Source organism: Camellia sinensis, chromosome 8 (genome assembly GCF_055761805.1).
Source record: "Camellia sinensis isolate YWXY chromosome 8, ASM5576180v1, whole genome shotgun sequence".
NCBI lineage: Eukaryota > Viridiplantae > Streptophyta > Magnoliopsida > Ericales > Theaceae > Camellia > Camellia sinensis.
Window position 1 is genome coordinate 24,480,501 of NC_138968.1, and position 17,506 is coordinate 24,498,006.

Genomic DNA, 17,506 nt, shown 5'->3' on the forward strand with positions numbered 1-17,506 from the left:
TTGACTAAGAAAATACAGTATTATAATTATTGTCAAAAATTATAATTGAATTAGGGAGCCACTATTACAACTCTAATTTACTCCAAATACAATCTATTTTTTGTCCTTCTTATACGTAGAAATGAGTGCATTTACAGCAAAGTGGAGTGAAAATAGTAACTATGTATATTAAGGACAAATGAAGAAGTGTATTTGGATCAAAGTAAAGTGGAAATAACAGTTCTCTTAAATTATTCACTAATATAATATTTTAAAGTTTGATTTATTACTTAATATTTTAAATAATTTTCATATATAGAATAGGTAAAAAAAACTAGTAATTTTAGTTTTATATATATATGTAAGTAAATTTTGCGTTAGTACTAGTTAAAAAAAAAAAAAAAAAAAGTCTCATTTTTTAAATAAAAAAAACGATATATATTTTTTAATTATGTGTAAAAGTCTCATTTTTTTAAAAGTCTCAAGGCCGCCTGAATCTGGGGTTGGTATGTACCTTCTAAGTCGATGGTGGTTGTCTTCAATTGTCAACATTTTGAATAAAAGTATCTTTAATTTAGCAACATTTAAAAAAAATTACTTAAAAATTTATCTAGAATCAAAATGTATGGACAAAATTGATTTTCACTATGACTGATAAAATATTAACTTTAAATTTATGCTCTATAATCTACTTTTCGGATTAAATTTTGCAGATAACTAAAATTATTCAACCAATTTGTCATGTTTTTTAAAGAGTGAATTATATTAGTGGTTCTTACGTTTTGCTATTTGTTATAGTATTTTTTCAATCCCATCTCTAAATTCTCTTTTTGAAAATTTTATTTTTTTAATAATGAAGTTTAGAACTAATTTCTTATCAAATTTGTTTTCTGGGTTGTTTGCGGTAGCCTAAATGTTAGGTTTTTATTCTGGGCAATCCCATTTGACAAAACTCCTTTCAGTTGTACTTATTTTCGCACTTTTTATTTCAGTGAGGCTATGAGTTTTTAGATGCGAATCCAACTCGAATTGTGCCTTGCAGAGAAGTTTGTGGTGTTAATACTTTCAATATTGTCACTTCACTGATTATGACGGGGATCAAGCTGCCCGGTCAGCTCGCGGGGGTTCAGGGGGCAGCGCCCCCGAAGCAAAATGCAAAAATGAATTCAAAGTTGCCTCCCCGCTCGAGCGAAGAATGCAGTTTTCCAGATGTTTGGTGACTCTGCAAAAATACTGTGATCCGTGTTTTCACGCTCGAGCATCGAAATCCCCGCTCGAGCGTACATCCTGTTTGGAGCATTTCATATAATGTCCCTGCTCGAGCGTCAATTCCCACGCTCGAGCGAACCTCGCGATTTCAGATTCTACAAATTCGCAAGTTGCTCCAAATCTAGGATTACTCCTCCAGATCTTCTTTTTGGGTTCTAAGGTTTATATTTGGGAATATTTTGCTAGTTTTCTTTAATGTTTTCATTGAGTATTCAACTCATGGTTTAAGAAGCATACATCAAGGGTTTGTTTGTTTATTCTACACAAAAGAGAGAGTTGTTCTTTGGTGGATTCTGAAAAATTCGAGCCTGAAGCTTTGGTAGATTCCGGAGTGGCTCATCGTCAAGATAATTCCGAGGTGAAGACGGAGTTGGAAGAGACACATAGAGGTTGGTTCAATTCGGGCGTGGATTCGCTAGGTAATTGAGAGTATACCTATGTAATTCCTTTATATCTTCTTAGTAGATTGTTTTGTGGCTGTTGCCCGTGATTTTTTTTTTATCACAATTGGAGGTGTCCAATTGTGGTTTTTCCACGTAAAATCATTGTGTCAATTTGTCGTGATTGGGATTGTTATATGTTGCTTAAAATTGATACATAATCACAAATCAACGTCAAGGGGATTTCTAGATTTTTCACTAAATAAGTGCACTTTTTGTCTTTTTGAACTAAAAAGTTGAGAAAAAAAATGGATGTTTGGGTTAACTTTGTTTTTGGGAAAATTAGTCTAGGGTCCGTCCCCCACTTTTCGTAATGAAAGAGATCCACAAAATTATTTTTTGATATCTAAGGTCCCTAAACATATATCAAAGAAATTTGAGACTTTGCCCACGATTCCTCTCTCTCTCTGCTACAACCAATGAACAAAAGCTTCAAGATTTTCCCCTACCCCTAAATCCCACCCTTCGCCATCGTCCTCCTCCCAGTCTCCGTTGATCGAGATGTCACTATAGTAAGAATAAAAGAGCTCAAGTAGCTTCCCATAGAAGTCGTCAAAAGGGACAATGCAGCAAACAAGCTACGCATGCTGTCCGGTGACTGCTCGTAAAAGAACTCAAGCTGCCCGATGAATGTAAATACTTCTGCAGCACCAAACAAAAAATATTGGGGTATTTGCCACTGATACTAAGCGGTATTGGAACATTTTCATCAACCAAACCAAGGGCTTGTGCAAGTGTCAATCTCTTCATCTCCACCAAAGCAGCAGATACCATACATAGTACTGAAATAAAGAGGCCGATTCCCATACGTTGCAACTCTGTAAAGCCTTTCTCTCTGCCAGTAAACTTCCTCGCAATAGGGACGATGACCCTATCGTAAACAGGGACCCAGAAAATAACGCTTATGATGTCACATGCTGAAAGAGAGGCTGCAGGAATGGAGAAGGAACCAATGGTCCTGTCCATCATCATCCCTTGCTCAACAAACAATGTACCCAATTGTGCATAAACAACACATATGATGATTCCAGTAGCCCAAATTGGAAACATGCGAATCAATATTTTTAGTCCAAACCAGAGAATTTCTCTGGACCAACCTAGAGAAAATTCAAATAAACCCAAAGAAAATTCAAATAAACCTAGAGAAAATTTAGTTCAAACTAGAAAATTTCTCTGGACCATCCCAGAGAAAATTCAGTTCAAACCAAAGAAAATTCAGTATAAACCAAAGAATTTCTTTGGACTAACCCAGAGAAAATTCAGTTCAAACTAGAGAATTTCTCTAGTCCAAACCAGAGAAATTCATTCCAATACACGAAGCAGAAGCAGCGATGTTATGCTTGATGAGCTCTTGATTCGTACTTTAGAGTCGTTTTCTAGGTTGTTTTTATAAGTCCCCATTTTTGTTCTCAATGTTTGTAATTACCGTAGCTTTGTCAAGGCACCTACAGAAGGGATAATAGTTTTACTGAAGTTATGACAGAATTTGTTGTGAATAATCTGGGAAACAAATGGGTGAGAATTAATCAAGTATACAAACTATCATAAAGTAAAAGTATTGTAGAAGTCTAAAAAAAAAGATGAAAGTACAAGAGATAATTATAAGTATTCAGATAGTTCATAATTTCATACATAACAAGTCATTTTTTGCCAAGAGAAAACATATCATACAAAGCATGATTAGAAATAAAATAAAAATAAGACAAATGCAGTGGTGAACTCTCATTTTATTGTGTTGAGGAGTCCAAGTACCAACCTCTCCCCAAACCCAACAGAAGGATCAAATTCTCATTTTGGGGTGTGGTTTTGGTCTACTAGGAAATGGAAATGGACATGCCTGGGCTGAATTTATCTGGAGCAAAATTTCTCTAGAGAGAAATTTCGAAGTGCAGAGAAAATTGGTCAAAACACAAAGAATCTCTGAGAAATTTCGAAGTCCAGAGAAATTTGGTTAAAACACAAAGAATCTAGAATTTCTTTGGAGAGAAATTCTGAATGAAAATTTCTCTTGAGAGAAATTTCTTTGGTGGGTATAACGTAGTGAACCTCGCAGCTTTGATTTTTCTCAAGGGACGGTGGGTCAACAAAGCATCAATGATCCAATTTTACTTACCATTTGTCATCATATTTGGTCTAGGAATCACCTTCGGATGATGGACTTTCATAACGTTCTTGGCCTTCTTCACCTTCCTTCTAGTAGGTTGGTTTCTTCTTGGTACTTACTTCTTCAGGAATTTGATCCACTTGTAGCCTTATGGTGTGTACCAACTTTAGTTTAACAATTGCTTGTGGATTTCATGTATGATGTACCTAAAATCACCAAAACATACTCTGATTTGCACCATTTTGGGAATTGGATGAGACATTTTCAAAACATAGAAAATAAAAAAAAAAAATTGAACAAACCAGAGAAATTCTCTGGTTTGAAATTTCTCTAGATGGAAATTTCTCTAGATTGAAATTTCTCTGGATCAGAATTTCTCTGGATCAGAATTTCTCTAGATTAAATTAAGGAACCTTAGACATTATGAAAATATTAGATGTCCTTTATACTATAAAGTCTTAATACCATGGACTCTAAAAAAAAAAACCCTTTGTTTTTTTACGAAAAAATGTGTAATAAAAATTGTATAAATAAAGTGTATATAGGAAGAAAGTTGAGTAAGTTGTACGGCTGCCCTGCTGGGGCAGCGTGTCTTACACAGCAAATTATTGCCCCTTTCGGGGCAAAATGTTTGGACAACGATGGTCAGTCCGTGAGGGCCACCACGGGTCTCATTTTAATAATCTGAACCGTTCAATATGTACAACTCGTTGAGTATTATATGCTTGTAAAAAATCATGTTGATCGGATATCGATAGCTATATGATTGGATTAGTTTTTTTTCAACAATTAACTATCACACCATCCGTTTTGTTTATATAAAACTGATTTGATCATATAGTTAATGATATCCGATCAACGTGATTTTTTACAAGCATATAATAATTGACGATTTCTATATATTCAACGATTCAAATTATCAAAATAGAATCCTTAGTGGGCCCCCAAGGGCCCAACATTACCATCAAATTTTGTGGCTTTACATATGGAATTTTTTTTTTTTTTTTTTTGCCCAAAAAGTGTATGACCTGCCTTCCTGCTAGGGCAGTACGACTGATAGTGTAATTCAAGCTTTTGTATTACAAAAATGTATAAAATATTTTTTTAATATTTTTTATTTGTAAATAGTAATGACTTTTTGGCTTTTTGTGTAACTTTTTGACTTTTTTGAATTTTTTGGAACTTGCCAAACCTGGCCTTAGTGCTTAATTTATTGAAAGATTGAGACGAGTAAAACTTTCATATGATATATGAAACTAATAAACATAATACAAAGATGATAGGGAAATACTACATATTTGTTGACATCTTCCTGTTATTATTAGTTGATTTGTTAAATTATATTATTAATTTAGAATCCAAATGATTTAATTCAATATTCATAACTTTAGTTATATTCGATCATTTTTTCATTGAGAAACCTATATAATTTTTTTGTTGGTATATAATGATTAAAGCTATCCTTTGTTATATTTCTTCAAGTACAATTCAAATAATTTGTCATCAATTTTTTTTTTTATAAATAAAATGGATTAAACTAATTTCATATAGAATTTTTATAATCCTTTTTTATCTTGATTTTTTTTTTTTTTTGGTTAAATATTGTAGGAACCATGCAAGTATTATTCAAGTTATAAATAAGGATTTATGCTTTGATATGTAGTGTCATTGATAGAGGAGATCAAAGGTAGAAAGTTGCTAACATGGTTAATTAATGATCTGTTTGAGAAGTTCTTTTTATGAGTAGGGTAACAAACTTATATTAAATTTTTTTTAAAATTACTTAGAAATTATAATTATAATTAAAAGGTGAGATTTATTCATAATTTGGTCCTACAATAATAATATAAATCACTGATTTAAAAGTCTAAGTAAATTATTGATAACTTATAAAATTTCTCTCTTTTAATGCTTTGTTTTTGCTTTTGCTTTTTTTTTTTTTTCTGCATGACACTATAGACTGATACAATTTATTTATGTTATCAAGTGATTGTGATACTATTATCCCTAACAATCTTTATAATTAACAATGTTTTATGCATATCAAATTTTATTGTGAAATTTTATAGATTAATTATTGTTAACATCTACTAAGATGGCCTAACATCATAGTTTGCCGCTATTAAAAAATAATTCAAGATTAGAATAATTTATTTATCACATAAAATATATACAGTTTGTTTTTCCATGCATCGCACGGGTTGCCATTAGTTAAGGACAAATCAATGAGTGTATTTGGAGCGGGTAAATTACAAATACACCTCCTGAGGTTTGCTTAAAATACAGATTGCTTCCACTGATTTAAAAAGTTACAAATACCCCCTTATTAGAATTTTTTATTTCACAGAATTAACTAAAAAAATAAAATTCATAATTGCTCTCATATACAATAATAAAATTACGTAAATTATTAATTGAAACATATTTTTAACATCATTAAAAACGGTTAATTGACTTGATGATTTATTAATAAAATGAGTTATTTGTTATGAAATTATAAATCTCAGAGGGTGTAATGTAATTTTCAAAACCACAGAGAGCAATTCATATTTTAATCAAATCTCAGATGGTATATTTGTAATTTACCCTATTACTTAATATTTTAAATAATTTTCATAGGTTAAAAAACTAGTCACTCTGTTTTTCTACTGGGTCCCACTTATTTCCTCATGTGCTAAAAAAAATAAAAATAAACTAGTCACTCCGTTTGTTTTCAGTTTTTAAAATTCACTTTTCACAAAATTTTACTTTCTTGTTTTCTATTTTTTTATTTTTACTGAATTTTTTTTAATATTTTAAGCAATTTTTTTTTAATTTTTAGACACACCTAACATAAATACACTTAAAAAGTATAATTTTTGTGAAAAATATTTAAAAAAATTCACTAAATACCAAAAATACAAAAAAAAATTACAAAATTCAGTATATTTTTTGTATTTTTGTATATTTATTAATTTTTTAAAATATTTTTTCATAAATATTTTACTTTTTAGATACATCTAAGTAAGATGCATCTAAAAAAGTAAAAAAAAATTAAATTTTTTAAAATATTCATTAAAAATAAAAAAATATATATATATATATGAAAAATAAAAAATTCAATTTTTAGAAAATTGAAACCAAACATTCTGAGTAACTTTAGTTTTACATATATGTAAGTAAATTTTGTGTTAGTACTAGTTTTTTCAAATAAAAAAATTAAAAAATTAAAAAAAAAATCATTTTTTAATTAAAAAAACGATATATATTTTATAATTATGTATAAAAGTCTCATTTTTTAAAAGCCTCAAGGCCACCTGAATGTGGGGTTGGTATGTCCTGACTTGATGAGGTTGATGTTTATGGATGGATTAGTTGACTGACTTGTCTCAGGTAATTTCAAAGTCGCGAAAATTATTCTAAGTCGGTGGTGGTTGTCTTCAATCGTCGAAATTTTGAATAAAAATATCTTTAATTTAGTAAGAATATATTAGTGAACTCTGTAAGAGACGCTGTTGTGGATTTGTGGGAGAATAAAAGAATTTTTCTGTAACTAAAAAAATATATATTTAAAAAAATTATTCAAAAATTTATCTGGAATCAAAATGTATGGACAAAATTTATTTTCACTATGACTGATAAATATTAACTTTAAATTTATGCTCTATAATCTACCTTTCGGATTAAATTTTGCGAGTAACTAAAATTATTCCTTTTAGAGAGTGAATTATACTAGTGGTTCTTATATTTTGCTACTTGTATTATTTTGATTTTTATATTTTCAGTTGGTTCAATTTTGAATTTTAATTTTAAATTTTGTATCAATTTAATTCAATTGATAATATCGTTAGTGCTTTTAATAGAAATAATCGTTGAATTAGTTGAGATTAATCAACTGAATTGAGTAAATTTATAGTTTTGTCCTCAAAAATATGACACATGTCACTTATCTACGAATTTTTTTATAAAAAATATTGAGAGTTATAATCAATTCAATCAAATTAAAAGAAATTGTAAATTTAAAATAAAGTCAAGCCAATTAAAATTAGGAGTACTTACATATAGGTCCTAATAAGTGGATTTATTATCTAATAAGTCTTATAAGAAAAATTTGTTATAAAAAAAATCACTAATTATAAATTTTAGCGATAATTTACAAAAATCATAATAAAAAAAAGTCATTAATTGTCAATTTTTAGTGACATATATAAAAAATTATCACAAAAAAATTATTTTTAGCGATGATTTTATCAATACTTATTTTAAATAAGACTTAATGAGAATTAAGTCTAATTATCAGGACCATAGTAACCAAAATGACACTGTAGTTTGTCCCCTTCTATATTGCAACTGGAACTTGCATTTTCTGAATGGAGTTTTATACTGCTACAAGATCCACCATCTTGTGTGATCCTCTTTCCAGTTACATTGTCTTGTGTGCCTTTGAGAACTAGATGAAGTTCAATATGAGGAAATTCTCCACTATTGGACTCCTTTTAGTTGTTTTGCTTTTCAATGAAACAACATTGTCCTGTTTGTGTAATGCTTCAACCATTGGTCGCATAGAAGAAGAGAGACAAGCTCTTCTAAAGTTCAAAGATAGTTTCACAGACCATACAGGTCGACTATCATCATGGCATAGCAAAGATTGTTGCAGTTGGAAAGGAGTACAATGTGGTGAAATTACTGGCCACGTTGTTGGGCTTGATCTCTGTGTAAACTTCTACGCACCCGGGTACAACTCTTCTATTCCGTTAGTGGCTAATGAAGTGCACTCTTGTTTGCTTCAATTGAAATATCTGAATCACTTGGACTTGGCCGGAAACGTTTTAACAATAGCCCAATCCCAAAAGTTCTTTGGATCGGTGGCACGACTAAGGTATCTCAATCTGTCTGGTGCAGCGTTCAGAGGAATAGCTCCCCATCATCTCGGAAATCTTTCTAGCTTGCGTGTTCTTGATCTTAATTTTAATTCTGAAGTAACCATAGATGATTTCACATGGGTTTCTCGTCTTTCATCACTGCAATACCTCGACTTGAGTCACATGAAGCTTATTCAAACGCAAAATTTACACAAGGTACTAAACATGATTCCTTGTTTACTAGAGTTGCGTTTATCAAATTGCGGGTAGCATTCATTTATCTCATATGCATGTGAATTCTACTATCTCTAATGTTCAATACTTAGACCTTAGTTCTAATTCATTTGAAGGAGAACTTCCGAGTCTCCTTAGGAACATGACTTCTTTAAGAGTCCTTGATCTTTATGATAATCAGTTTAATTTTTCTATTCCTCTCCATCTGGAAAAGCTTAAGAGCCTTGAACATCTCAATCTTGGCTACAATGCATTTCATGATGTTGGGGGGATGTTGAGTCTACTGTCAAATCAATGTAGTTTGAGATCATTTGATATGAGTGACAACAGATTTGACAAAAAGATGTTAATTTCTTATGGAAATTTGTCCAGTTGCACCATGTACAATTTAGAGACATTGTGTTCGAGTGGTAATGGTTTCATTGGTCATTTACCAAATTGGTGGGGACAACTTAAGAATTTGAAACACCTTGATCTTTCAAGTAACTTCATTAACAGTTCGATTCCAACATGGTTGGGAAGATTGTCACATTTGCATAATTTAATCCTCTTTTATAATCAGTTTATTGGGGTTATCCCACCGTCGCTAGGGAACCTATCAGCCTTGAGAATACTAGATCTTTCTTACAATAAGTTAAATGGTACCATTCCTGTTTCTATTGGACAATTATCAAATCTCAAGATCTTAGATCTCTCTTTTAATTCCCTGGAAGGCGTAGTACTTTCTGAAACTCATTTTGCCAACCTCTCAATGTTGGACAAATTGAGAACAAGTTCTGCCTTTTTGACATTGAAGGTGAGATCTGATTGGATACCTCCTTTTCAATTGAAATCCATTCTAATGGGGTCCTGCGAAGTAGGGATTCAATTTCCTCAATGGCTTCAAACACAAAGGAAAGTTGTTGAATTGGATCTTTCCAATACTAGCATATCAGGAACCCTCCCTGAATGGCTTCATGACATGCCTCTCTTGAAATTATCTCTCTCTCATAACCATATCAGTGGACCCATTCTGAAATTGCCTTCCACTTTGAACAGAGTTGATCTCTCCTATAACTATATCTCAGGACCCCTTCCACAAAATATTGGCGATATGGTGCCTACTTTAGAGAGTTTGTTACTAGCTAACAATTTAATAAATGGTTTGATACCCAATTCATTGTGCAAAATTGTGGCTTTGAATGAACTAGATCTCTCTAAGAATATGTTATTTGGAAATCTTCCTCAGTGTTGGGAGGATTCAGGGGAAATCCCAATGCTACAGGTTATGAAATTTTCATCTAACCAACTTTCGGGGGTTATTCCAAGCTCTATTGGACATTTGTCTAGACTGGCAGTGGCATGGTTACATTTGAATAACAATAGTCTTTATGGAGAGATTCCTTTGGCTTTGAAAAAGTGCACAGCTTTAATAGCTTTGGATCTTGGTGAGAATGGATTGTCTGGAAACATTCCTGAATGGATTGGAGAACTAAAATTCTAGGGAATTCTGAGATTGCACAAGAATATGTTCAATGGCAAAATTCCCTTACAGTTATGCCAACTGTCAAATCTCCAAATCATAGACCTTGCAAACAATAATTTAGAAAAAAACCATCCCTCGTTGTTTTGGCAATCTCACTAGTATGGTCTATAATGAATCTCCAACATTAGTGCCAGGGCAATGGTTATCTGAGAACATGGTACAGGTCATGAAAGGAATTGAACTCGAATACAGCACTACACTAGTATATCTAGTGAACATGGATCTTTCGAGGAATAATTTGAGCGGAAGGATCCCTGAAGAGCTCTCACTTCTTTCAGGTTTGCTTGGGCTTAATTTATCGCATAATAATTTGACAGGAAGCATCCCTAAGAAGATCGGTGGCTTAAAGTCATTGGAATCTCTTGATTTCCATAACAATCAACTTTCAGGCACAATTCCAGAGAGCATGTCAAATTTGAGTTTTATGAGCCACTTGAACTTATCATACAATAACTTGTCAGGACATATTCCAGCGGGTAATCAGCTCCAAACTCTTGATGGCCCTTCTATTTATGTCGGCAATAGTGAACTTTGTGTAGCTTTTGTACCAAAGAAATGCTCTGGTGACGAACATTCTCAACCTCCTCCGACATCCACAAGTCATGAAGAAACATATGAAGGAGACAAGGCTGAAAAGGTATGGTTTTACTTGGTCATAATGAGTGGCTATGCCACAGGGTTATGGGGAGTTATTGGGGTTTTGTTGTTCAAGAAGAACTGGAGACATGCTCATTTTTGATTCGTTAACATGACTAAAGAGAATGTACTAGTAGCTATAGCAGTGAGAGTGGCGCAATTTAATAAGTAGAATGGCAAGTGATGTCACAATGATTTGCTTTTTTCCCTTGTGTGTCTTTATAGTATTTGTGTGGATGGATGGATGGATAGATGAGTGGGTGGGTGGGTGGTTGTAGTTGTTTAAGTGCACTTTTTTCTATTTTTTCCCCAGAAAGTTAATAAATTTCCATGGTACTATATGTAGTCTTAAAGATTATTTTGTTGTTGGATTGACTCTAAATAGTTGTTTTAATCTATTGTACGGGGAGGAAATAATTCTCCTCGTATAATCCTGTTGACCAAGTCCACGCTCCTCCGTACGACGTCGCTTTGTCACCTGAAAACACAAACGTGAGCTAGCCGGCGGGTGTGTGCCGGAAACCTCTCCGATGCCTAAGTCAGAAAACTTGACAAATAGACAAAGCTCTAAGTTCTTAGAAAGATTGTGTTCAATTACCTCCTCCAAGGTGTTGCTTGTGAGCTTTTATAAGTTTCATATGGCACAATCCTAGTAGGACTCGTATTTCTCCATGCAGAGTCCTCCTAGGATTCAATCTCCTAAGGATAATGCTTATCCTTTTACACCCTCCCCCACTGCTTAAACCAAGTGGGATGGTTTCCTCCACGGCCGAACTTCCATGTAGCCGAAGTAAATTGGCTATACCGAGCCACAGAGGGCCGAACCGTCCATAGCTCGGTCTTCTCCTCTAATTCCTTACTTCGGCTGTCCCTGCTCAACCTTGGCGAGCTCAAACTTCCAAGTAGCAAGGTCTGACCGACCTAATCCATAGTACGTCACGACCGGACTAATTCCAAAACCGGCCTTCCCAGAACATACTGCGGCCGGACTAACTCTGAGACCGGCCTAATTCCGAGTTGCCTACGGACCGGAGTAGCTTTACTTCTCCTTGGACCAAAACATCTATCTCTTCATGAGCCGGAGTAACCTCACCTCCTTGGGCCGAAGTAACTTTGTCTCCTCAAGACCGGAGTAACCTTGCCCCCTAGGCCGAAGTATCCATTACGGCCTTTTTACTTAATCCTTCGTGTTTTGGGCCTTAAAGCCCAACTCGAAGCTCGGCCCAATTTCTCCCAAAAATTACCCTCTCATCTATATATGTGAAACTTGATTACTTCATTATTTTATGTTCTAGAGTTTTATGATTTATTCATTGTATGTCGCGATGAATTTAGAAACCATGTAGTTCGACACAGTAAAAACCAAAAAAATAGTTCTTCGTCTAAATTTACTCTAAATTTTAGCTTTACTATGTAAGAGTTAAAATTTGAATTACAAATTATTTTTTTTGTATTTTTTTTGTGTATGAGTTCTTAATTTCTAACGTTATTGATCTACCATAATACAAATTTACTATAAGTAGTTGTTTAAATCTATATATGTAAAACTTGGTTACTTCATTATTCTATGTTCTGGAGTTTTATGGCTTGTTCATTGTATGTCGTGATAAATTTAGGATATGTCGCGATGAATTAAGAACCAAGTAGTGAGACACAGAAAAGACCAAAAAAATAGTTCTTTGTCTAAATTTACTCTAAATGTGAGCTTGACTATGTAAGAGTATTTTTTTTTTTTTTTGTTTATGAATTCTTAATTTCTAACATTATTGATCTACCATAATACAAATGAGAGAAGATATGATCCACAACAACTTACCACCACAACCATCCCACTACCGCTGCCTATCACCTCTGTTAGTTGACGTTTATATTTTTCAAATGAAAGTTGTGACATAGCACCCAAATTTGATTTGAAATTTTAATTTTTTCCCAAATTATTTTTAAAATATCAATTAGACCTCCAAATTTTATTTCATTTAGGGGTCTAATTGATATTTTAAAAATAGTTTGAGAGGTAAAATGAAACTTCAAATGAAGTGTGCGTGTCATATCAACAACTTCCATTTAACGATAGACAATAATTGATGATAGGAGTAAAATTCACGTAAAAACGAATAATTTAAATATAAAATTAATTTTATTGAAAGAACATAAATTAAATTAATTTTTGAGAGATAATTTAGAGGTGAAAATGATATTTTCTCATAGAATTATATCTAGCTAGTTGTTGAATGACCATACCTTGTTGTATGGTTACGATTGGTATGTGTTTTACTGTGAAGGTATTTGCACAAAAGCAAAATAAAAAAACAAAAATATGCATAGAAAATTTAAAGTGTAATTTTAATTCATTTTAAATATGGCAAGGATTATTCAAAATAAATTTTTGCACATATATATATATATATATATATATTTAATATAAATTCTTTTAAGTTCAAAATCTAAATTTGAGCATCATGTTAAGGAGTGTGGAATCCACCAAAAGTTAATTTTATAGGGTTCTCTATGTGGAATCCATCAAATTTTATTTCTAAAAAATTGAATAATCTATTTTCAAGAATATATTTGTCGTTTATTTTTTCAAAAATAAATGTGATAAAACAAAAGGTTACGATTTATCAAATAAACATAATTTTTCTATAAATAATATACACACAAGGCTCTACAAAATAAATAGTTCAAATTATCGAAACAGAACTCATAATGAACCCAATAAATCATAACATGATGATTAAGTACAGATTTTAAGCTTGAGAAAAATTTAATTTCTTTTTCTCTACACATTTTTGTATTATATTTTTGTACAAGTACCTTTACTCTTTCTTTTATGATGTTAGGGGCAGTGTTATCTCTAGTCATCTGTTACCACTAACTAATAAGAAGACTACATATTATTTAAGATGGCTGTTAAATGTCCTTACTTTTTTACTTTAGACCCAACACTTCTTTGGCCCCCCATAACTAAAATTACTTCCCTCTTTATTTTTCTTTGGACCCCAATCATAATGACAAATATACCCTTTGAACCCTACCCTTATACCTTCCACCTTCAACTCCTTATTCCTTCCTCCAGCAATCCCCCTCCCACTCTGGCGACCCTTTCTCTCTGACAACCTGCTCAAACAAAAAACAGTAACAACGGAGCAACCGTCTATTTCCTCAGAATATCAGATAGATGCAAACTATGTTTCAAGGAATGTAACAACATTAGAAATGTAATGGGTCCAAGTTTGAATGATGATTCCTCCATTGTAAAGAATCACATTGATGTTGTTGATAATGAATGATAGATAACCAGATCGAAAAACCCATCTTTTTGCCTCGCCACCGTTTGAAAAACTATTTCCAAACAAAAGCCTAATGTTTAGTACTATGTAGCCGAACAAAAGGCATATGTTCAATTGTGAAGCACTGAACATATTCAACAACTTCAATTTAGTATAACCGAACGAAGAGAAATCAACCAACCTGTCGATGGGAAGAGAGGGAGTTGCACACAAAAGAGAGAAAAGAGAATAGGTTCTGAAGGATGAAGATGAAGATTACGAAAGAGAATTTGCAAATCAGTCGCTCATTCTCTACGACTGTAGCCAAAACCCTAACCTTTGTTGCCATTGATAGTTCTGTAAACAATAGGTGGTGGCGAGAGGCTCACCGAAGGAGGAAAATAACAGAGGTGGATTGGTTGCCAGAGGCCGCCGGCAGGAGTGGAAGTGGTGGTGGGATTAGGATTAGGGTTAGACTTGGGAGGATAGAATGAGCATAAAATTGGAATTTGATGTTAGGAAAAAATTGTTCTAAAATAAAATATAAAAAATTAGGGATCCAAAGTAAAAAGGTAGAGGCATTTAGCAGCCCTCATTATTTAAATGCAAAGGTAAATTACACTTACATCTTCTTAAATTTAATAAAATTATAATAATTTTGGTCTAGAGAGAGGCTCTCTCTTTAGGTGATTTTCAACAGTGTTCTGGCGGTGCTCCGACGACATTCCAGCGACTCATTTTACACTTCTAAAGTGTAGATCTACACTCCTAGAGTATAGATCTACAGTTTTAGAGTGTAGATCTGGACTTTTTATGTCCGAAATAGGAGTTTTGAGAGTTTTCTCCTCTGATTTCGGCATAAATTTTTGGATTTTCAACACTAAAGCTTTCCTCCTCTTTCAAGCCTTCTCCCATATCATTGTGGGTGCACTTCCTTCTCCGGCGATAGCAGCAGTGAAGTTGCACAGCAACGACGGGGACAGCGTCAACGGGGACGACGTGCTTTTAAGCAAATATTACTTTCCAAACCACATCTTTGAGCAGATTGGTGGTTTTTCCCAAATCATAGCTGTTTTTTTAGCAGATTTGTTTTATTATTATTATTATTATTAGAATGGTTAAAAGAAATATGGAAAATATGTATCTGTATTATATGGAATAAATTGAATACAATATGAGAGCCTGTATTTATAGGCTGAACACAAACCTAGATAAGTATAGAAGGAGATAGAGATAGGGAGAGATAGAGATATAAGGAGATAGAGAGATAAAGATAAGTATATCTACAATACAAGGAGATAAGTATAAATCTAAATCTAATATATACTAAAGCTAATATATACATAAACAACCCCCCTTAAACTCAAGGTGGGTAAGCATCAACCAACCTGAGTTTGGAAACTAGATTACTGAAATGACTAGGAAAATGAGCCTTGGTGAAAATACCAGTAGGTTAATCAGCAGAAGAAATATGAAGAAGATAAATAGTGCCACGTGTAACATGCTGTCGAATGAAATGACAAACAATCTCAATATGTTTGGTGCGATCAAGGAAGATATCATTGTGAGCAATCTGAATGGCACTCTGATTGTCACAATAGAGAGAGGTGGCACCAGGGAAAGAAACACCCATATCAACAAGGAGTCAGCGAAGCCATAAAAGTTCTTGAGTAGTGTCAACAAGAGCGCTATATTCAGCTTCAGTACTAGGGCGAACATTGAGTGACTGTTTTTTGCTGCGCCAAGTAAGAAGAGAATCTCTTAAGAAGAAATAAAAACCTGTGGTGGAGCGTCGATCAATAGGATTCCTTGCCTAATCAGTATTAGAAAAGGCACGAAGCTCAAGAGAAGAGTGAGTAGAGTAATGGAGTCCATGGAACATAGTGCCTTTAAGGTAACAAAATATGCGAAGTAGAGTAGTCTAATGCGGGGTGTGGGGAGCTGACATGTACTGACTAACAAGATGGACAGCATAGGCAATGTCAGGACAAGTTACAGTGAGATAGACAAGACTACTAACCAACTAGCGATAAAGAGTAGCATCAGAGAGAAGATCATCGTCTAGAGAAGTGAGACGAGTCTGAGGATCAATGGGAGTAGAGGTAGTTTTACAATCGGTAAGACCAAGACGTGCCAGAAGATCAAATGCATATTTGTCTTGTGACAAATAATAACCAGTGGAATCATAAGAGATTTCATGCCCTAAGAAATAATTAAGAGTACTAAGGTTCTTCATCTCAAACTGATGATTGAGAAATTGTTTAAGGCTAAGAATACCAGCCACATCATCATCGGTGATAATCATAACATCCACGTAAAGAAGAAGAAGAGTAGTACCATGAAGAGTGGTCCGAGCAAATAGAGCGGAGTCATATGAGCTGGAGGTTGTAGACACCTCATTTTTGACCGTCCTCAAGACTTGGATGTCACCGTTTGAACACTCGGTGATCATCCATGTTCATGTTCGTCTTGAGTTCTCAGAGGTTTCGGTCGCGCGCCTTGCCTCAAGACCTCTCGACTTGTTTGTTTTGTGCTTGGTTGTGCGCCAAACACTAGTGTTTTTGCTTCTGAGGGCAGGGAATGGCTTGTTGGCCATCCCCACACCTCACCGGCCTTGGCTTGAGGCCACTGGCCCTGTTTTCTTGCTACCGGCCAAATATTTTGGTCGGTCGGCCGGCCATTTTTGTTGGTCAATCGGCCATATTTTCTAGCCGACCCCTTTCCATCTGCTTTTGGCAGATATTTTATGCCAGTTGTCATCCACATTTCCCCCCCTCTATACACGTGTATGGAGGGATTTGCCTCTTGTTTAGCTTCTCTTGGATGCTTAAGGATTTGAACCTCTATAAAGAGGGAGCCCCTCTTCCCTCCTCCAGGTTTAGAGAATTAGGGTTAGGAAGTTTGTATCTATCTATCTCTATAATTCCCTCTCTTTGCCTTTGTGTGTGTGTTTTGTGCTCTAAAGTGACTTTTGTTCACACTATTGCACACAAACACCTAGTGTTACACCATCCTTGGTTGCTAAGGCTCTAAGGAGTTGTTGTTAGGGTTCTTGGGTTGGTTTTGATCCAAAGAAGGTGCTGGGGTGGTGTTCTTGAAGAGGTTCTTCAAAGATGAGAACATACTTTTTTATTCCCTATTTTTGCACAAGCTTTTAGCCCATCTTGCATATTGTTTTAAGCTTCGACTATAACTGATAAAAGTTCTGA

General features: G+C 33.8%; 1 protein-coding gene across 3 annotated transcripts in view; it reads left to right on the forward strand.

Annotated features, from left to right (window-relative positions):
* Positions 1-8,113: 8,113 nt before the first annotated feature.
* The window catches only part of LOC114316938 (receptor-like protein EIX1), a 29,018-nt gene continuing 19,625 nt past the window's right edge, over positions 8,114-17,506 (forward strand). The window contains exons 1-2 of one of the 3 annotated variants that reach the window (XR_014337472.1): positions 8,142-8,849; positions 10,671-11,386. Coding sequence is in view for 2 of the 3 variants with exons in the window: in XM_082882273.1 (XP_082738399.1) it covers positions 8,226-8,849 (624 nt within the window). In the remaining variant the exon portion in view is untranslated. Of the gene's footprint in view, positions 8,850-10,670; positions 11,387-17,506 lie in introns of those variants that run through there. The other 2 variants (XM_028263642.2, XM_082882273.1) reach the window with 2 other exon arrangements.